Source organism: Pelobates fuscus, chromosome 3, assembly GCF_036172605.1.
Source record: "Pelobates fuscus isolate aPelFus1 chromosome 3, aPelFus1.pri, whole genome shotgun sequence".
In the NCBI taxonomy this organism is placed as follows: domain Eukaryota; kingdom Metazoa; phylum Chordata; class Amphibia; order Anura; family Pelobatidae; genus Pelobates; species Pelobates fuscus.
The window spans coordinates 372,751,806-372,774,917 of NC_086319.1; the positions used below are offsets into that span (position 1 = coordinate 372,751,806).

At 42.0% G+C, this 23,112-nt stretch overlaps 1 protein-coding gene across 3 annotated transcripts in view; it reads left to right on the forward strand.

Moving 5' to 3' along the window:
* The window catches only part of SCAPER (S-phase cyclin A associated protein in the ER), a 292,144-nt gene that overhangs the window by 230,531 nt on the left and 38,501 nt on the right, over positions 1 to 23,112 (forward strand). For 2 of the 3 annotated variants that reach the window (XM_063449439.1, XM_063449441.1), the window contains exons 24-27: positions 550 to 673; positions 18,760 to 18,992; positions 19,133 to 19,288; positions 20,881 to 21,118. In XM_063449439.1, coding sequence (XP_063305509.1) covers positions 550 to 673; positions 18,760 to 18,992; positions 19,133 to 19,288; positions 20,881 to 21,118 — 751 coding nt within the window. The remainder of the gene's footprint in view (positions 1 to 549; positions 674 to 18,759; positions 18,993 to 19,132; positions 19,289 to 20,880; positions 21,119 to 23,112) is intronic. The other variant, XM_063449440.1, reaches the window with a different exon arrangement.

Here is a 23,112-nt window from a genome sequence, read left to right on the forward strand (position 1 = left end):
TATTAATGTGGCGGCTGGATAGCAAGCCAGCCGCCGCATGGTTATTGTTATCCCTTATGCCGTTGAGTGTTGTATTATTAACTATTTGCAAACGGCCAAAGGTCTTTCGACCAAAGGTCTTTGAAACCAAAAAAAAAATACATTTTGGTATGACAGAATGACCAAAATCACTGAAGAAAAACAACACCCCAAATCGAGTCATGTTAAAACTCTTCAGGCACAGTGATTGTTTTATTCTATCATACTGTCTCGTCCTTAAATCCTCCTGTGTTAAACAAAAAAATCAGTTCATGCTGTATAGATCCTTAAATCTTAAAGTTTAAGATTTGGTTGTTTTTTTAACTTATTTTTGTTATGCTCCATTTGCTATATATATATATATATCTAAATATCTGTTAGTGTATACGCATGGAACAGAGGTCAGGAACAGATCTTTAAAATGCCAACCTGACCTATGAGTACCTATCTGTTATGTAGTAAATGTTGTATTCTTTAATTTTCCATCTGCTGAGCATAGATAAATCGGACCATTTACTTTTTGTTTTGCAGGTCTCTTTGTAATGCTGTCAATATCTACACATTAACCTGCACTAACTGTCCTGAGACCTGCACCTACATTCTGCTGAGCAGTAAAATCACATTTCTTCTGGAGCTCCTTATACAACAGCTAACGGTAGGTTTTTAGGGGCTGACACGATAATGGCGAGGGAAGTATAAGCACAGAGGTCTGCTTACTATTTTACAGTAATATGATTCTTTTACGGCATAGAGTAATTAGCACCTTCTTCTTTTTTTTTTTTTTTTTTTTTTCGATCACATCACTTCTGAACAACAATAGGGACCAATACTGAAAACACTTTTCTAATAATCAACCAATTCTCAAAACGATTTGGAAAGTGTTTGTGCATGAGAACTCCCACCACATGCACCACTCATGAGTGGATGACTTTTGCAAGCCAGCCATTAAACTTATACTAACTAGGGATCGACCGATATTGTTTATTTAGAGCCGATACCGATAATCTGTCAACTTTCAGGCCGATAGCCAATAACTTGCCGATATTCTGTACATTTACCATTTTGAAAAAATAAACTGTTTGTTTAGTGTCTGTATAGTGAATGCAGTGTGTGTGTAGTGTGTATAGTGAATGCAGTGTGTGTGTAGTGTGTATAGTGAATGCAGTGTGTGTAGTGTGTATAGTGAATGCAGTGAGTGTTTGTGTAGTGTGTAAATATAGTGAATGCAGTGTGTGTGTGTAGTGTGTATAGTGAATGCAGTGAGTGTTTGTGTAGTGTGTAAATATAGTGAATGCAGAGTGTGTGTTTGTGTAGTGTGTGTATAGTGAATGCAGTGTGTTTGTTTAGTGTGTGTGTATATAGTGAATGCAGTGTGTGTGTGTGTATAGTGAATGCAGTGTGTGCATAGTGAATGCAGTGTGTTTGTGTAGTGTGTGTGTATAGTGAATGCAGTGTGTTTGTGTAGTGTGTGTGTATAGTGAATGCAGTGTGTTTGTGTAGTGTGTGTATATAGTGAATGCAGTGTGTTTGTGTAGTGTGTGTGTATATAGTGAATGCAGTGTGTGTGTAGTGTGTGTATATAGTGAATGCAGTGTGTTTGTGTAGTGTGTGTATATAGTGAATGCAGTGTGTGTAGTGTGTATAGTGAATGCAGAGTGTGTGTAGTGTGTATAGTGAATGCAGTGAGTGTTTGTGTAGTGTGTAAATATAGTGAATGCAGTGTGTGTGTAGTGTGTATAGTGAATGCAGTGAGTGTTTGTGTAGTGTGTAAATATAGTGAATGCAGAGTGTGTGTTTGTGTAGTGTGTGTGTAGTGAATGCAGTGTGTTTGTTTAGTGTGTGTATATAGTGAATGCAGTGTGTGTGTGTGTAGTGTGTGTATATAGTGAATGCAGTGTGTGCATAGTGAATGCAGTGTGTTTGTGTAGTGTGTGTATATAGTGAATGCAGTGTGTGTATAGTGAATGCAGTGTGTTTGTGGAGTGTGTGTATATAGTGAATGCAGTGTGTTTGTGTAGTGTGTGTGCATAGTGAATGCAGTGTGTTTGTGTAGTGTGTGTATATAGTGAATGCAATATGTGTATAGTGAATGCAGTGTGTTTGTGTAGTGTGTGTATATAGTGAATGCAGTGTGTGTATAGTGAATGCAGTGTGTTTGTGTAGTGTGTGTATATAGTGAATGCAGTGTGTGTATAGTGAATGCAGTGTGTTTGTGTAGTGTGTATATAGTGAATGCAGTGTGTGCATAGTGAATGCAGTGTGTTTGTGTAGTGTGTGTATATAGTGAATGCAGTGTGTTTGTGTAGTGTGTGTGTATAGTGAATGCAGTGTGTATAGTGAATGCAGTGTGTTTGTGTAGTGTGTATATAGTGAATGCAGTGTGTGTGTATAGTGTGTGTATATAGTGAATGCAGTGTGTTTGTGTAGTGTGTGTATATAGTGAATGCAGTGTGTTTGTGTAGTGTGTGCATAGTGAATGCAGTGTGTTTGTGTAGTGTGTGTATAGTGAATGCAGTGCGTTTGTGTAGTGTGTGTATATAGTGAATGCAGTGTGTGTATAGTGAATGCAGTGTGTGTGTGTAGTGTGTATAGTGAATGCAGTGAGTGTTTGTGTAGTGTGTAAATATAGTGAATGCAGAGTGTGTGTTTGTGTAGTGTGTGTATAGTGAATGCAGTGTGTTTGTTTAGTGTGTGTGTATATAGTGAATGCAGTGTGTGTGTGTGTATAGTGAATGCAGTGTGTGCATAGTGAATGCAGTGTGTTTGTGTAGTGTGTGTGTATAGTGAATGCAGTGTGTTTGTGTAGTGTGTGTGTATAGTGAATGCAGTGTGTTTGTGTAGTGTGTGTATATAGTGAATGCAGTGTGTTTGTGTAGTGTGTGTGTATATAGTGAATGCAGTGTGTGTGTAGTGTGTGTATATAGTGAATGCAGTGTGTGTATAGTGAATGCAGTGTGTTTGTGTAGTGTGTGTATATAGTGAATGCAGTGTGTGTAGTGTGTATAGTGAATGCAGAGTGTGTGTAGTGTGTATAGTGAATGCAGTGAGTGTTTGTGTAGTGTGTAAATATAGTGAATGCAGTGTGTGTGTAGTGTGTATAGTGAATGCAGTGTGTGTGTAGTGTGTATAGTGAATGCAGTGAGTGTTTGTGTAGTGTGTAAATATAGTGAATGCAGAGTGTGTGTTTGTGTAGTGTGTGTGTAGTGAATGCAGTGTGTTTGTTTAGTGTGTGTATATAGTGAATGCAGTGTGTGTGTGTGTAGTGTGTGTATATAGTGAATGCAGTGTGTGCATAGTGAATGCAGTGTGTTTGTGTAGTGTGTGTATATAGTGAATGCAGTGTGTGTATAGTGAATGCAGTGTGTTTGTGGAGTGTGTGTATATAGTGAATGCAGTGTGTTTGTGTAGTGTGTGTGCATAGTGAATGCAGTGTGTTTGTGTAGTGTGTGTATATAGTGAATGCAGTATGTGTATAGTGAATGCAGTGTGTTTGTGTAGTGTGTGTATATAGTGAATGCAGTGTGTGTATAGTGAATGCAGTGTGTTTGTGTAGTGTGTGTATATAGTGAATGCAGTGTGTGTATAGTGAATGCAGTGTGTTTGTGTAGTGTGTATATAGTGAATGCAGTGTGTGCATAGTGAATGCAGTGTGTTTGTGTAGTGTGTGTATATAGTGAATGCAGTGTGTTTGTGTAGTGTGTGTGTATAGTGAATGCAGTGTGTATAGTGAATGCAGTGTGTTTGTGTAGTGTGTATATAGTGAATGCAGTGTGTGTGTATAGTGTGTGTATATAGTGAATGCAGTGTGTTTGTGTAGTGTGTGTATATAGTGAATGCAGTGTGTTTGTGTAGTGTGTGCATAGTGAATGCAGTGTGTTTGTGTAGTGTGTGTATAGTGAATGCAGTGCGTTTGTGTAGTGTGTGTATATAGTGAATGCAGTGTGTGTATAGTGAATGCAGTGTGTTTGTGTAGTGTGTGTATATAGTGAATGCAGTGTGTGCATAGTGAATGCAGTGTGTTTGTGTAGTGTGTGTATATAGTGAATGCAGTGTGTGCATAGTGAATGCAGTGTGTTTGTGTAGTGTGTGTGTATAGTGAATGCAGTGTTTGTGTAGTGTGTGTATATAGTGAATGCAGTGTGTTTGTGTACTGTGTGTATATAGTGAATGCAGTGTGTGCATAGTGAATGCAGTGTGTGTGTGTATATAGTGAATGCAGTGCGTGTATAGTGAATGCAGTGTGTTTGTGTAGTGTGTGTATATAGTGAATGCAGTGTGTGTATAGTGAATGCAGTGTGTTTGTGTAGTGTTTGTATATAGTGAATGTAGTGTGTGTGTATATAGTGAATGCAGTGTGTGTATAGTGCATGCAGTGTGTGTGTAGTGTGTATAGTGAATGCAGTGTGTGTGTAGTGTGTATAGTGAATGCAGTGAGTGTTTGTGTAGTGTGTACATATAGTGAATGCAGAGTGTGTGTTTGTGTAGTGTGTGTATAGTGAATGCCGTGTGTTTGTTTAGTGTGTGTATATAGTGAATGCAGTGTGTGTGTGTAGTGTGTGTATATAGTGAATGCAGTGTGTTTGTGTAGTGTGTGTATATAGTGAATGCAGTGTGTTTGTGTAGTGTGTGCATAGTGAATGCAGTGTGTTTGTGTAGTGTGTGTGCATAGTGAATGCAGTGTGTTTGTGTAGTGTGTGTATATAGTGAATGCAGTGTGTGTATAGTGAATGCAGTGTGTTTGTGTAGTGTGTGTATATAGTGAATGCAGTGTGTTTGTGTAGTGTGTGTATATAATGAATGTAGTGTGTTTGTGTAGTGTGTATATAAGGAATGCAGAGTGTGTGTTTGTATATAATGCAGTGTGTGTGTATATAATGCAGTGTGTTTGTGTAGTGTGTGTATATAATGAATGCAATGTGTGTTTGTGTAGTGTGTGTATATAAAATGCAGAGTGTGTGTGTATATAATGCAGAGTGTGTTTGTGTAGTGTGTGTGTGTATAATGCAGAGTGTGTGTGTGTTTGTGTAGTGAGTGTGTATATAATTAATGCAGTGTGTGTGTTTTTGTAGTGTGTATATAAAATGCAGAGTGTGTGTATGTATATAATGCAGAGTGTGTGTTTGTGTAGTGTGTATATAATGAATGCAGTGTGTGTGTGTTTGTATAGTGTGTGTGTTTGTGAAGGGATGTAATTTGTGTAAAATAAGCGGGGAGGGGGGCATTTTTTATTTTGAATATTCGTTTTATTTATTTTTTGTCCCCCCTCCCTGCTTGTTACTTGACCAGGGAGGGGGGCTGTGACATTCCCTGGTGGTCCAGTGGCATGTACTGAGCAGTGGGGGCGGGGGGGGGCCCGCAGAAGCTGTTACTTACTTTCCCAGCAGCTCCCCTGTGTAAATCTCCCTGACAGCCGCGGGAATCGTGAGATTTACACAGGGAGCTAGAGGAGCTGCTGGAAAGGTAAGTCACAGCTTGCTGGGCCCTCCAGGAACGCTGGGCTTGTCATGAGCCCGGTGGTCCTGATATGTGTTATCGACAATATCGGTATCTATATTGGGCGATACCGATATTGCCGAAAATACCGAATATCGGACTATAATATCGGTAAAACCGATAATCGGTCGATCCCTAATACTAACATCTCTTCGTTAATGAAAAAATTTAATATACATATGAGACAAGGGCAATTCCTAGTATATAAATCTATGAATACAAAATAAGACAAATTATGGCACAGTACGGTCGGTAAGTTAAGAGGAATATGAATAAGTCAAGTGCAAACTCACACTTTTTAGAGCTGTACCAGCTCTGTCTGCAGGCCTGGACGGAATAATCCCCGTCTATGGATATATGTGTAAAGTATTCCCAGCTTGATTCCAAAATTATGGAGACATCATGTAAGAAAACATAGGACAAAAAAAAACAATAGTATGGTACATAGACTACAGTGGTATAAATAGAGGAAATAATCCTAACCCATAGCAATGTCCTCCTCTGGTGTGGAGAGTGTGAGGTGGAATAATGCCCACCCGAGGATATATGTGGGAACCGGATAAGTAGTAGCAGCTGTATGAATGGATACTCCACAAATAGTTATGTATAAAAGGTATTTTATTTATTTTAAAAAAAAGGCTGAACTTAACAGCTAGTAAAATATACTATAAAAACAAACCTGTGGGTAAATAAAATGAACGAGTCCTGACTTAACGCGTTTCACCGAAGCTTTCTCAAAAGTGGTGAAACGCGTTCAGTGAGGACTCGTTCAAGCTGGGAACACCTTCCACATATATCCATAGACATGGATTATTCTGTCCAGGCCTGCTAAACAGAGCTGGTACAGCTCTAAAAAGTGTGAGTTTGCACTTGACTTATTCATATTCCTCTTAACTTACCGACCGTACTGCGCCATAATTTGTCTTATTTTGTATTCATAGATTTATATACTAGGAATTGCCCTTGTATCGTATGTATACTCCATCTTTTCCTTTGCGCTGATCACCTTCTATTTTTTTATCTCGCTATACATTTCACAAGGGTGAGAGAACCCCTTGTTGGTGATTTGCTGCCATTGTCTGTCAGATATTGAGCACCTATACATTCTGTTGTTTATCTCTTCATTAATGAATTAAAGAGCATAAAGGTCAAGTGAGCACTGTAACAACAAAATAATATGGTGGGATTGATAAAACAACAAATACGCATGCACAATAAACTTAAAATATTAGATTTTAACATTTTAAAGAAACTAACGTATCTACAGGCTGATGACATTAAAAACCACTTCACAATAAAAGCAATCAGACTGGCAGGTCAGAACTTTCCAAGATGGATCTATTTTGTTTGTCATTATTAACTGCATGATCACGTTAAGCAAGTCAAAAAGGATTTCCAACTCCAAGATCATTAACAGCAGGAAAAAAAAAAGTTGTGAAATTTTTGGATTGTAACTGTAACATACTGAAAACATGCAACAGTAGCTAAAAGTCACAACATGTTACTGATTAGATACTGATGCCGGATTATCATTTACTTAATTAGTTCCACACAGTTACATGTATATGTATGTATAAGGGGTGACACAGGCATACTCAAATAACAGATCATCAACCGAATTGCTTACAAATAATGAGGCTAGCTATAGAAAGGGGGAAAATTCCAGTCTGGCTACATTCTTGGTGTCTGTTGGAGGATCAGAAGAGTTCTGCAATGAACAATATACACCTCATTCCAGTTCTATCTTGGCATGCTCTATGTTGGACAGTGGTCGTGGAGTTATTGTGTCTTACGTCTGCACCTGTTGTCTATTATACAGCTCACCACATGAATGTGCAGGAAAGGCATGTCCAGGGGAGGATTAAGAGCCCAGTGGGCCTGGTGCTGACAATTATGATGGGCCTAATTACAGAATCTTATCGACCAAAAACACTAAAACAGTCATACCTCCCAAGCATCATGTATCTGATGGAGATGGTGCTGGAGGGAAACTCATAGGATGCAGTTATAAAAATTCACATACTCTAGGCTAATCTCTCTCTAATTCATGCTTTCATCTTTCAAGTAAATCCATACCTCCTAACAGCAGTGTCCAGTGAAGCAGGAAGTCAATGGGCGGGGTAAAAGGGTGTGCCACTGGCGCGAATCACGTGACAAGACCTGCCAAAAGGGGTGAACATGCCCAAAAAGGGGGCATGTCTGTCCAAAGAATTGGAAGGTCAGCCTGGCATGAATGCATGTCAGACTGCCTGCCAATCATCCAGGCTGTCCAACTAAGATCATACTATGCAGGCAGCACCTTGAGCCATTGGCGGATCCAGGGGGGGGGCAACGGGGCAATTGCCCCCCCCCGAGATTCCCCCCTGCCGGCTAGTGCAGGGCTGGCATTCCCAAGCGCCAGCCCTGCAATGTGCCTGCAGATCGGGGAGAGTGATCAGTGATCTCCCTCCCCGGTCCGCAGGCACTGTGCTGACAGCCGGCAGGGGAGGGAGAGAGGACCCGGGAGCTGTTACCAGCAGCTCCTCCGGGTCCTCCTCTCGCGAGATTTGGAGCGTTGCCGCGGTTACCACGGCAACGCTCCAAATCTCGCGAGAGTGAACTCTAGCCCTGGAGCGCGGGCTAGAGTTCACTGGAACCACTGGACCACCAGGGATTCCCCACTGGGACCACCAGGGATCCATAAATATCCCCCCTCCTTCTCAATAAAGGTAAGAAGGGAGGGGGGGCATAAATATATTTCATTAAATACATTTTTTTTTTGTTTTTTCATTAAAAAGCCTCCCTTCCCTCCTCCCCTCCCCCCCATGAGGGGGGCATAAATATATTTTATTAAATACATTTATTTTTTTTTTATTAAAAAAGCCCCCCTTCCCTCCTCCCCTCCCCCCCATACACACTGCCCCACATACACTGCCCCATACACACACTATACACACACTACACACACTGCCCCCATACACACACTGACCCCATACACACACTGACCCCATACACACACTGACCCCATACACACACGGCCCCCATACACACACGGCCCCCATACACACACTACAAACACTACACACACTGCCCCACATACACACACTGACCCCATACACACACTGACCCCATACACACACTGACCCCATACACACACTGACCCCATACACACACTGACCCCATACACACACTGCCCCCATACACACACGGCCCCCATACACACACTGCCCCCATACACACACTACAAACACTACACACACTGCCCCACATACACACATTGACCCCATACAGACACTACACACACTGACCCCATACACACACTGACCCCATACACACACTGACCCCATACACACACTGACCCCATACACACACTGTCCCCATACACACACTGTCCCCATACACACACTGTCCCCATACACACACTGTCCCCATATACACACTGTCCCCATACACACACTGCCCCACAAACACTGCCCCATACACACTACACACACTTCCCCCTTACACACTGACCCCATACACACACTGCCCCACAAACACTGCCCCACATACAAACACTACACACACTGACCCCATACACACACTGTCCACATACAAACACTGCCCCCATACACACACTGCCCCCACATACACTGCCCCCATACACACACTGCCCCACAACCACTGTCCCCATACAACACTGTCCCCATACAACACTGTCCCACAAACACTGTCCCCATACAACACTGTCCCACAAACACTGTCCCCATGCACACACTGCCCCACAAACACTGCCCCATACACATACTGCCCTGCACACTGCACACCCATACACACACAGTGCCCTACACAAACTGCTGCCCCCATACACACATTGCCCCAAACACACACACACGACCCCCCCCATACACACAGTGCCCCACATACACACACTGCCCCACACATACATACAGTGCCCCCATACACACACTGTCACCCCTAACACACACCACTTCTCCTATGCCCTATATCCCAGCAGACCCCAGGTAAGTTGTCAAACTGTTCTTAAACGGTATGACTACTTACTCTGGGGTGGGATCCTGGCACTACTGGCACCATAACTACTACACTGAGCTGTAGTGGTTATTGTGCCAGGATTTTTTTTTAAATAATCTACAAGTGCCCCTCCCGAGATCAGGCTCTGGATCCGCCACTGCCTTGAGCTTGACATAAATGCATCTAATGATGCGTTCACTCCATGCTTTCTAAGGACTGTCCCCTAGCACTCGCTGGTCCACTTGTCTCCTACCTTCTTACTAGCAGGCAGAAGTTTCTGGTATATAGTCTGAGACAGAGAAAATGTGTATGTAGTGAGTGTAGAAGAAAGGGGACATGCCACACTGTTAGAGAGACCAACGTCTGCATTACCTAAACTAATTTTAATGTCAGCCAGTCCACACAAATGTTGTTCCCATACATCCCTCTTAAGCTTCCAAACTTAAAGGGACACTATAGTCACCAGAACAACTACAGCTTATTGTATTTGTTCTGGTGAGTAGAATCATTCCATTCAGGCTTTTTGCAGTAAACACTGTCTTTTCAGAAAAAATAACTCAACTGGCCTCTCCTTAGATGGCTGCTAGAGGTGCTTCCTGGGGCAGTACTGCCTAGTGTGCAGCACTGCCATTCAGTGTCTCCACCTTCTGCATGCAGACACTGAACTTTCCTCATAGAGATGCATTGATTCAATGTATCTTTATGAGGAGATGCTGATTGGCCAGGGCTATGTTGGACTTGTGGTGGCTCTGCACCTGATCTGCCTAGTTGACAGTCTCAGCCAATCCTATGGGGAAGTATTGTAATTTGCTCAGACCACCACTTCTGAGCCAGCAGCTGCAGACTTGAATACAAGTAATATTTTACTATATTTAGGGAGGCAAGAAGGGGCCAGGGTGGTGGTTTTAACATAATAGGGTCAGAAATACATGATTGTGTTCCTGACCCTAAAGTGCTCCTTTAAGCAAGAGTATGTGAAGAGTAGTTAAGGTTGCCACCTTTCTTGGAAAAAAATACCAGCTTTAATCATTTGTATAATTAATTAGTTATGCGTGACATCACATGATGTAAATCACAAGGAGTGACATCAGAGAAAATTCTGTAAAACCACCAACAAACTACTCACAGTTTGATTCTGCTGTATAGATGGATTGCTCCCAGTGTCTCCCTGTCTCCCAGTGTCTCAGTCTCGCAAGTCACCCAGTGTCTCAGTGTCCCTATGTATCACAGTGTCAGTGTCCCCATGTCGCCCAGTCTTCTAGTCTCCCAGTGTCTGTGTCCCTATTTCTCCCAGTGTCCCAATGTCTCAGTGTGTCCCCATGTCACTAGGATACTGGGGACACTGAGAGACATGGGGACACAGAGAGACCCGGGGACAATGGGAGACATGGGGACACAGATATTTAGGGAAACTGGGAGAAATGGGGACACTGAGACACTAGGGACACAGACAGTGGGAGACACAGGGACACTGAAACATTTGGGGACACTAAGACATGGGAACACAGACACTGGGAGACTAGGGGACACTGGCTGGGAGACAGACATAGAAACATAGAATGTGACGGCAGATAAGAACCATTCGGCCCATCTAGTCTGCCCAATCTTCTAAATACTTTCATTAGTCCCTGGCCTTATCTTATAGTTAGGATATCATTGTGCCTATCCCACGCATGCTTAAACTCCTTTACTGTGTTAACCTCTACCACTTCAGCTGGAAGGCTATTCCATGCATCCACTACCCTCTCAGTAAAGTAATACTTCCTGATAAAGTGTCCCCATGTCACTTTATGGGGACACTGGGAGACATGGGGACTGTTGTGGACATAGACATGGAGACACTGGGACATATAGGGACACTGGGAGACATGGGGACACACGGCACACTGAGACACTAGGAGACATGGGGACACTAAAACATTTAGGGACACTAAGACACTAGGGACACAGACACTGGGAGACTAGGGGACACTGGCTGGGAGACAGACACTTGGGGAGACATGGGGACAGTTGTGGACATAGACATGGGGACACTGGGACATATAGGGTCACTAGGCACACTGAGAGACATGGGACACAGACACTGGGAGACTTGGGGACACTGAGACACTAGGGACACTGGCTGGGGGACATGGGAACATAGTGTCTCTGTGTCGCAATGTCTCAGTGTCTCCCAATGTCTCTATGTCTCACAGCGTCCCCATGTGTCTCAGCATCCCCATGTGTCTCAGCGTCCCCATGTGTCTCAGCGTCCCCATGTGTCTCAGCATCCCCATGTGTCTCAGCATCCCCATGTGTCTCAGCATCCCCATGTGTCCCAGTGTCCCCTAGTGTCTCAGTGTCCCCATGTTTTCCAGTGTCCTCAAGTGTCTCAGTGTCCCCAGGTCTCGCAGTGTCTGTGTTCCCATGTGTCCTAGTGTCTTAGTATCCCCTAGTGTCTGTGTCCCCTAGTGTCTCAGTGTCCCCTAGTGTCTCAGTGTCCCCATATTTTCCAGTGTCCCCATGTTTTCCAGTGTCCCCTAGTGTCTCAGTGTCCCCATATGTCCCCTAATGTCTCAGTGTCCCCATGTGTACCCTAGTGTCTCAGTGTCCCCATGTGTCCCTGCTGCCTTTCCCCCATCCCTCCCTTACCTGAGCTGTATAGCTGCTGTCTGGACTGTCTGGACCACGGATCAGTGAGTAGTAGAGAGAGGCAGGGATATGATGTAACTTCTTATGCCTGCCTCTCTCCACACACAGTGACCCCTACTGGCCGGTGCTGGTATTGCAGAGTAATCTCCATTTATTCTGAGAAAATTACCTGCATTTGTATTGCCGGTATTACTGCAATACCGGCACGGCCAGGCAGCCTCAAATACCGGCTGTGCCAGTAAAAAAACCTGTCAGGTGGCAAACCTAAGAGTAGTGTGTAAAAAAAAAAAATTATTTTTTTTTTTTTTTTTTTTAATTAGCCTATTCCATGGGCCTGGGCCTGGAGCTGCAGCTCCATCAGCCCCTATGTTAATCCGGCCCTGGGCATGTCCTTATATACGTAGAATATATTCACTTAATCACTTAATAGAATGTGTTGTGGTGCCAGCGTGGAATACATTATTCCTTATGACAGTATCACATAAAGCTGTAAAGTTGTATTTTGAAGGGCTGGTTCATGCTGTTTACAGTAGCTCAGTGGTGAGTTATTCTATGATATTAATCTGCCTTCTCAGCATATTATAAGCAAATAGATATCTAATGTTGGCAAGATGATTTCGTAGACCATTTAACCAGGATCCCACTCCTCTACAGTCTTCACAAGTACATTTTTCTCTAAATACAGAGAGATATTCTCATAAAGGGAGCCTGTAATCTATCAAGAGCCAGCGTTATTTACAAACCCCACTGAATATTTAATTTCACATTTCATTCCTAATTTATCAGGACCTCATAATCATAAGAAATTCAGATATGCATTTGTTTTAAAATCCGGTGTTCAAATCTGTCCCCGAGCCAAGCAGTCTGTTAATTGAAAAGTTATGTATGTAGTTTGAATAATTTACATTACGCCATTTGAATTAGGCAGATTTTGGACTGTTTAGAGACATTTACGTGTAAGGCCTGTGCATGTTTAGAGGTTTTTCATTAGCATTCTCCTTTTTCTGAGATGAGAGAGAGAGTGTGTGTGTGTGTGTGTTTGTGTGTGTTAAATACATTAACCTTCCGATGGAAAGATGAGGTAAAAGCACACAGATAATTATTTGATCATTAAAATATATTTACAGATTAATATTTGCTTAAGTGACTTGGCTTCTCCAAGGCACCTTGAATATTTGTATAGTGGCTCTCCAGATTCATTGGTCAGTTGATTTACAGGACTTTTCTCCACTTCAAACAGCATGTGTGTTATACTGTTCCCAAAGCAAAGACAAACCTCTTCGCACAGTTTCTATTTACGTATTACAAATGATCACTTCAAGAAAGCAGCGCTGTCACTTTGCAGGGTTTTTTTTTTTTTTTTATTCTACATAAGTAAAAGTAGGGACTGTCACCAACACATGGAAGCTTGATATCTGGGCACAGTTTAAGCAAAGTTTCATTTCAGTTGCTTAGTTAATTTACCCTCAATTTATCAGTGAACGAATCTTAAAAAAAGGACAAGCTGAAGACAACACGGGCAGAACTCTGTAGTTGTTATGGTATTGTTACCTCCTAGTTCATCTTGGGGGAAAAGTCTCAATGTCCATGTAGTAACCTAGGTCCTTTAGGCTTTTTTCTGTCTTTTTCTCCAAGGCAGCACTTGGAATATAGCCGCCTTTTGATTGTTGGTCCATAGATGGACTTGCCTTTAACCCCAAACTTCTGGAATAAAAGGGAATCATGACATGTCACACATGTCATGTGTCCTTAAGGGGTTAAAGTGCTGCCCTTTATGAGAGAACAAGAGACCGGTATGTAAGGTGTAGGTTACTCTGGGAGGCCATAAGCTTTCCTAACGAGATGGGTTTCAAGGCACTTCTTAAAAGAGTGAAGACTACGGGAGAGTCTGATGGCGGCGGGACTTGGCAACGGACAGGAGAAGGTCACGGGCAGAGCAGAGAGAACCGAGAAGTGACATACCTATAGAACTGTGAAAAGATATAAGAGGGGCTAGAATTGTTCAGTGCTTTATAGGTATGGGTTAGCACTTTGAATTGAGTCCTATAGGATACAGGAAGCCAATGTGAGGACCGACTAGAGAGTAAAATCGGTCTGATGGCAGCATTACGGCTTTTGGGAAGACCAATTAGGAGAGGGTTACAATAATCCATGCGGGAAATTGCTAATGCATGGACAAGCTCCTTGGTAGCATGTTACGTAAGAAAGGAGCAGATGCAGGCTATGTTTTTAAGATGGAATCTACAGGATTTGGCAACATACTGGATGTGAGTCTCAAAGGTGAGGCCAGACTCAAGTATGATGCCAAGACAGCAGCTTGCAAGGATGGACTTTAGTGGATACCACTAACTTGAAGGGAGAGCGAAAGAGGAGGATCAGTATTAGGAGGAGGAAAGACAAAGAGCTCAGTTTTAGAGAGATTGAGTTTCAGAAAGCGGGAGGACATCAAGTCAGAGATGGAAGAAAGGCAAGCAGTGACACGTTGGAGGACGGCAGGGGAGAGGTCCGGGGAGGAGAGATATAGCTGGGTGTCATCAGCATGAGGTAATACGTTTATCAAAAGAGGCAGTATAAAGTGAAAATAGAAGGGGTCCCAGGGGGGCCTTGGGGGACTCCAAGACAGGATGAGAGGAGGAGGTATCATTAGAAAAGAAGACACTGAATGAGCGTTGGGAGAGATAAGAGAAAAACCACGAGAGGACAGAGTCACAGAGACCAAGTGATTGAAGAGTTTGAAGAAGGAGAGCATGATCAGCGGTGTCAAAGGCATTAGAGAGGTCAAGAAGAATAAGTATGGAGTAGTGGCCTTTGGATTTAGCTGCGATTAGGTCGTTAGTAACTTTGAGAAGAGCCGTCTCAGTAGAGTTCTATCCCTTACACAATGGGGTTCATTGCCTGAAGTAAATATGATTTTTTTAAATGTCAGTCGTCTTTTTTACCCTACAAAAATATGACTCTGCAGTCACCATTTACCCAGGATATTGAGAATTGTATTTCTTCTCATACTAGACAGATCACTGCATATATTTAAATTAAATTGCTGGAGTGCTTTATGGGCGAGGAGCATTTAAAAAGGCACTTTGTTCATAAATAATGAAACGTTCCCCTGGCTATCAATCAAACAGCCAGGGAGTTTTACTTTTGGCTTCCGTTAGCTCCCCTGAGCTAACGGAAGTAGCAGGTGTGCTCTGCTTGAGTACTTCCCTCTTCTCAGACCTCAGATCAGACCAGCATTCTTCTGAATGCTGTGCAGTGTGTGTATGAGCGCACACATGCGCAAGGGGGCTTCAGAGGCTTCTCAATAAGAATCATTTACCTGTGAAAAGTCTATTGCAGGGCAAAAGGAGAGAATTTGCAAAGGCTTCGGTTTGTAAGAGCTGCGGCTTTTGCAAGCACTTTTAAGACATCCTCCCAATGCATGCAGTTAGTCATTGGAGGTATATCTACTTGATAGTGATTTTCTTAACTTCTTGATATAAGCACAGAGTGGTCTTGTAGCCATCAAATATGTTGTAGAGTTATATTCAGAAATTCAAAGTGTGCTTTTTAATCATTTGCATGAGGATTGAAATTCTGACCTGTGTGTCACCTGAATAGTGAGCCTGAGGAATTCCTATGTTGAACCAAAATGACGTTCTGTAAGTTTTGTTCCTGAAAGCTCACGCTTTAGTTAGGGATTTTCTGATGAGCTGAAGAAAGATTTCCTCCTGAACTGCGGATGTCTTACAGCTCTTGTTTTTATATAAATTCTCCCTCTGGCTACGGCCACAGACAATATTGTAATAGAAACACATATTCTGTTGGAAGAGAGACGGGGGATGCTACATTTATTCTGCAATTGCATCCACCCAAGTTTAACTCCTTCACTGCTAGAACCTGGATTTTTCCCAGCAATCTTCGGTGTTCCATACAGTCTTCAGTGTAGATTTAAATGAAAATGGAGGACTGTAGAGCAAATGCAATTTGACCATTTGATAGAATATTTTATAAAGTTTTAAAACACGTTATTTATGTGTATTTGTCTCTGTGTGTGTTGTGCATATACACAATATATTAATAAAGTGCCAACAAATTCCTCAGCGCTGGACAATGGGTAGACTAACAGATAAGTATTTGTAACGAATTGGACGCACAATTGGGGGCCCTGCTCAAACAAGCTTACTATATATGTAATATGTTAATATATAACTGCAGCTTAAAATGTTTAGAGACTTTCACAAACATTCATAATTATTAACCATCTGGGGTCATTTGGACATTAGTCACATCATTTATCAATGATCAGATTTGTGTAATACAGCTTCCAAATTAACCTGAATGTTCATCTTATTTCAGCCTTGCTGGATGCTACCCATTGACTAGTTAATTCAGATGGTAGTGAGAGGGTTAATAATGAATAGTCACTTTTTTTTTTTATTATTAACCCTCAACTCACTCTATTATCGACCAGCTATGGTAGGACACAAAGGAAGGCCCATATATCCAGGTTCTGTTTCGTTAAAAGGAGCTTGAGTTTATTTTCTTTTTTTTATGTTCATTATTATTTTAACGTTTTGCTTGCTGGTTCGGAGCACTGCCAATGGGCAATTATTAGGAATTTCCAAAGTCGCATTTCATATAAGTTACTTAATTTCCACAGGATTGCTTGTTTGTTTCCAGTTTTGTGATTTTCACCACGTTTTGCTAATCCAGACTTTATTTGGGCTTTGATTGATGATCTGAAGTGTATACAAGTTCATTATCTACATTAATTGAATAAGGGATCACAAAACTTGCAAAGATGCTGTAACACCAAACTATTGATATCTCAATAGAAAATTAGAAGTATTTCCTTCTGATTGCTCTCTCACATTTTTGAATGTCGAAATCCCCCTATAAAATACTGATATCAGCAGCGAAGATCAGAGCATGAGCTGTGGGTGATGTCAAGGGCCTTACACCCCATCCTTCTGTTTTACCAAAAATAATGCTTCTAGCCATGAAACCCTTCATTGAACGCTGAAAGGCCAAGGCATGTCTGTATGTGTTCAGTGCACCTTGTTGTAACGTGTTCGCTTGTGTTGCAGGAGCAGCACTATCACAAACAATAGATTAATTGTTCAGATTCCTGCCTTGCGATGCTAACCTTTTAATCACTGCATGCAAGACGTTTCTTCATTGTTAACGATCTTCGCTTCAACAGAATACAGAGTTTATCTCCCCCTTCATAGCCAATCTCATACGGAAAGATGGAGTGACTCATTCATGCCAATAATTTCACATAGTGCATAGTTCAAAACAATGTATAGTAAGTCCAGCAGTGACGTGAACATCTCCAAAACGCTGGAAAGTTGTATGAATGTACAGTGAAAATGCAAATAAAATGTGTAATGTTTTAATTAACGAAAACATTTAAACTGAAATGTATTCCAGATTGTGCACTTAGTCGTGCACAGTGCAAATTTAAATGTAAAATGAGAAATATATATGTATATCAAATAAATGGTGTGTCTGCTGTCATCTTTATGGTCTTCTTGCTCTGCTCCCTCGTGAGCTGTATAGTGATGTGGTCGGAGTGACATCATAACCCGGCTCTCGGCATCACTGCACAGCCTCCCCCCGGACACTGTATGTGGGCAGAGTATGCAGCTGCCGTCCTGGCAAGCAGGTGTCTACTCTGCCTTAGCGCATAGTCGGTCCCCACCTGGTGGCCCATAAGGTGGTCAGCCACCAAGCTTTTGACATATTCCCTGCTTTTGGTGCATACCCAATGGCAGTGTTAATTTTGTAGACTAAAATATTTTAGATTTAATCGACTAAAACAATTCAGATGACTAAAATCTGACTGAAACTAAATTCAAATTTGCCGCTAAACTTAACACTGCCCTATGGGGTACACGTAACACAGGTTGAGAAACAAGGTAGTATACCATCGTCTCTCATGCATTTAATACGCGAGATACATTGTATTCATTTTTTTCTGCTACCGGCAAGCTGTTAAAAGTGCTTTGATCGACGGCATACTTCTACCCATGATCCCCTGCTGCTCAGTTAGAGACAATGCTTGTTATCTTTTGTGGTGATACCCATTTACCTAAAACCTTGGCACAGCTAAACTGGCATCTGTCGATATTCAACACATTAACCTGATATTCTCGCTACTTCCCTCAAATCTCTTATTGCACGTGACCTTTTCTAACTTCATGTAATGCGCACTAAATATAATCCCTTCTTTAAAATCCCCTGGGCACCACAATATGCAGGTGTGAACATCAAATACTCTGTTTATTTGATTATTACTAACAAAATCCCACAGCAAGCATTCAGTGGCACCCTACCACTATGTTTCGGGTTTTTTTTCTATTGAACATAAAAAAATAGAACATGATAATGATCAAGAAGAAAACTTGTATGCTAAAATGTTTGATTATTTTTTCCTTACTTTAAATATAGCTATGCTAAGAGTCACTATTATTTATGGATATATTGTCAGGCATTTGAGACAATACTGACTTTGACCTAATTATGAGGAGAGCTTACATTAACTTAAATGAGAATTAAGATGTTTGATGAATACACTCTGAAGTGATGTTTTATTCCACACAGTATATAGGCTTCTCTAACAGTGCTCCGATTTGTCCACAGTTATTTGTGCCAGATGAAGATAAGACCATCCTAGGAAGGAGTGTTAACAAGCAGGTCTTTGAAGGTGTGACAACTGGACTTCTTCTTCTGTGCTCTCGGATTTTCAGAAGCATCAACTACAACTCACTACTAGCCGGAGGTGACAAGACGGACATTACCAAAATAAGGCCAGACACCAAGAGTAAGGCATCCTTGGCCGACTCGTTGAGCAGCCGCATCCAAGATGTAATTAGGTAATTCTTTACGCATTGACGTGGACTGGTCTGTTAGTGATATCATTTTCTTTTAAATGTTTGATTTCTGTTCGTGCTCATATTCTATTGAGACTACCTTTATTGTTGGGTAACAGTGTGTTTTATTTCCTCGTCCTCAGTTACATGGTGAATATCGGACTGGTTGACAAGTTGTGTGGCTGCTTTCTCTCCATACAAGGTCCTCTTGATGAGAGCCCCAAAGTGTCAGCATTTTTGCAGGCGGCAACTTCCCTGTTGGAGCAGCTGTGCAGGTTGTGCATGTCTGTGACAAAAAGGTATGTTGAATGTGTTGGGCAAAGTGACTAAGTAATATCGGCGGCAATCTCCACTTATTTAGCAGTCCACAGATATTGTATGAGGGATTGAACTCATACAATGTGTGCCCTTATATGACACCCTTATAAATATATTGTAAAGAAAACAATGCCCTTCTTACTTCTCCAAGTAATCAAGTAAATAATATTGGGGGATGGGGGTTATAATAGAACAATGTGTACTTATGTAAGCTTTAGCCAAGAGTTGATTTTGTGTACTGTCTCCCTTGAGTACACAATGGTTTTTCTATATTTACTTTTTTAGATAGGTCAGAAATTCAGCACCTATCATAAACTCAGTATCATTCCAGTTCATATTGAGGAAACAGCCTTTTTGAAACCTTTATTTATCTGGATTCTTTAATTGTAGTAAATTACATGTATCTATAATAGTCCTAATTCCATGTCTGTCTGATTGGAATTTTGTGCTACCATTTATGTTCCATGGCTTGCCAGAAGCTAATAGGAGAATTTGATGGAATAGGCCATCAGTCTTGATATTGGACAATCAGATTTGATATCACTGCAGGATTTCTGAGTGCAAGAGGATTTATAATATGACCTCAAAGAAGATGTTTACGTGATACACAAATAGACTATGACCAACTAATAGTAGCAAGGTTTCACAAATAGATGTTTCTAAGTTCAATGTATGTGCCCTGAGTTCATTGCACTTACAGACCTGAATACTTTACATTCTCTAATTTATTTTGATTTCATCTGAATAAATCCTTTCACATTTCCCTAAAATAAATCCAGAATATAGATAATCAAAGCAGACATCCCAAACCAACAGGAGTCAGTGGGAACCACCAAGGCATACTGTGAACCCATAAATGTAAACATAACGGTAGCAACCTAGCTAGAATCTGGTTGAATGTCTGAAACATTTACATCTGTGGTTACATATCCAAAGACAGCCTTGGCCCATAAAGAAAAATATCTGATACATAGAGGGGAAAACAAGCAAAAATTAGACAAAAACAGGCCAATAGTAGAACACTAGAAAGTCTTATTTTACTGTTTTTATTGAGTTATGAATGCTTTTAATTGAGTTATGCAATGATAGCTATATTGCTCTCTGTATGTTATAAAATGGATTGAGTATAGAGGGCATTTTAGGGATCATTTCAGAAGAAATATTTTACTTATGATGGGGTTATATGGACTAGCAGTTATGTGGATCAACAAAAGGAACCCTTGTTATATCTGAAATGGTCCATCTAGTGTAACACAATGTTATACATTGAATATTGTGATGGAGCCAGTCTAGTAAACTCTTTACAACTCACATGGAACCCCAAAGGGAGGTAGGTTTGTAATTTTTCCTTTCTAAGACCACTTTAGAAACTGTAAAGGTGTGCAATGTGTTGGATGAAAAAAATACATAAACTTTAAAACAGACTTGCTGATTTGTGTTATTAATAGGCAACAGGACATTCTCTTCTTTGACTCATGTCCTACCACCCACAACCAAATGATATGTCATTCCATGTATTGTAGTTGCAAAACCTGAGTTTTTATTGTCTATTGTTTTTTGTTTCTTTTTTAAGCAGATCTTCAGATATATTTGAAGCGTCCCAGGATCCCACTGGACTATCAGCTTCTCTCCAGAGTTCAGACCTTGTAGGTGTTTTGCACATGTTGTATTGTGCATTGTTTCATAGCACAACCTCGGATCCCAACGGTTCCAGCTCCAAAGAGACATATGAGCACAACACTATCCAAGTGGCATCTCACAGCTTACGGTTCCTAAACAGCTTTGCTACCCTTGATCTCCAAGCCTTTCAGGTAACTAGGTGGACTTAAGTGAATTAAGCAAAACTCAAGGGTTCTCCACTGTAAGGAGGGTTCTATCAGCTGGTGTACATATCAAGGTGTAACTGTATTTTCCTGTCCAATAGCAGAAGTAACTGTGGTATGTTCTTCCTATGGCTGGACGAGTACCTCTGTAAGTCGCCAGTTCTTACTTGTCCTTCTAGCGGCTTGGGGAAATTTTGCCTGATAACTCCCCAGGCTGCAAGCTACATTGGCATATTCTTCCGAACAGAACAAGGTTACGGAGACCTTGTAGGAGTTCCAGTTTTTATGGGCCGTTTCCTGGCTAAGCTCTATAGGTAGGCAGTTGCAGGTGGTGCACCAATCCACAATCAGACTCGGAGTCTGCTCCAGAGGTGAAACGCAAGCCCGGCAGGGCTTCTTTTCATCGAACTTCCGATTGCGTTACTGCACATGCACACAATTTTTGGCCAAAAATTGGAATTGCGCCTAGACTATTTATTTTGTGCTAGCCTGTCTGACACAAAGGGTGCTTGTCAGAACATGTCTACCATGCCATCACACACACTCTCCTGAGGTCTTTAAGGTGGGGTAAATTACGGTCTTTTCCTAAAAGCCTTCTAGCTTATTTTTATATGACTGGTATCTTTTGCATTTTTACACAGTATTCTTATGTTTTTCAGATGTCTAGTCTAGCTTCACTAGATAAATTGTTTACAGCAGACAAAATGCCCATTCTCTTCCTAACTTTAGGCAAAATGTAAAAACACTTTGCTTTTAGCGAGTTCGCTACCCGCTGCCAGATTGATGTACGAAGAAAACATGTAACCAGTGGTCTACAGAATCACTTGAGAAGCCTAAACAGAAAGAAATGCAGTGATTTGTTAGCTGGTTTCAAGAAAATATCTCACAAACATTTGAGACTAAGGAATCAGCCGTTAAAACCAAGGAGGCTCGGGGGGCCGTGGCTAGCTGAGCTACTGAGCGGTCGCATACTTGCAGAGCTCCCGCTCCAGAGACCCCAAATCTGACTTTATCACGCCAGAGCCCCAAAACCTACCTTCTAGACACCTAGAACACCCTTCCGAGAGAGATGGGCAAAAAACACAGAAAAACGTCCCCAGCGGAGGGTCAGAAACACGGAGACATCAGGCTGTCCTTCTGCAGGCCGCCGCAGCAAGCCCGAACAAACATGGCGCCTGTGGAGCCACGCAGCTCAAGTGACTCGGAGCTTTCATGGGAGGATGAGACCCATAAAACTCATAAGACCCACAGCGGAGTGCACCAGAGAGCGGAATCCGACTCCGATCAGTCCCCATCCACTAAGGGGGACATAAAAAACCTCCTACGGGACCTGAGAGAGGTGTGGAAAGCGGACCTCGCAGGAGTCCAGGAGGAAATAGGAGGCCTGAACCACCGCATGGGAGCAATAGAATCCCGAGAGGAGGAGAGAGGGAAACAGATTACTAACACCGACTCCCGGGTCACTGCCCTCACACACCAAGTACAACTACTTACACGCACGGTGACCTCGCTGGAAACGCGCCACCGACGAAAAAATATCAAAATCCGGGGGGCCCCAGAATCGATAGCCCAAGAAGCCTTACTCGAGTATGCCACTAAAGTCCTGCAGGCACTGGGAATCCGGACAGAAGGTGAACGGCCACCACTAGTGTCGGCCTTCAGGATTAGGAAGGCCCCCACAGCACCCGCGGACGCACCCCATGACATCATTGTAGTCTTAAGGGACATTGCAGTGAAAACCGCAATCATGGCACGATCTAGGCAGAACCCTAATCTGGTGATTGCACACAATAGGATTTTGCTATACGAAGACCTGCCTTTCACTGTCCTACTCGAACGGCGTAAATTCGCACCCATCACCCGGTCACTCCGGGATCATGGCATAAAATACCACTAGAGACTGTCAGGAACCTTGGTGGTATCGCAGGGGGATGCAATACACACCCTGTCGGCCACTGAAGACCATACAGAGTTTTTAAAAG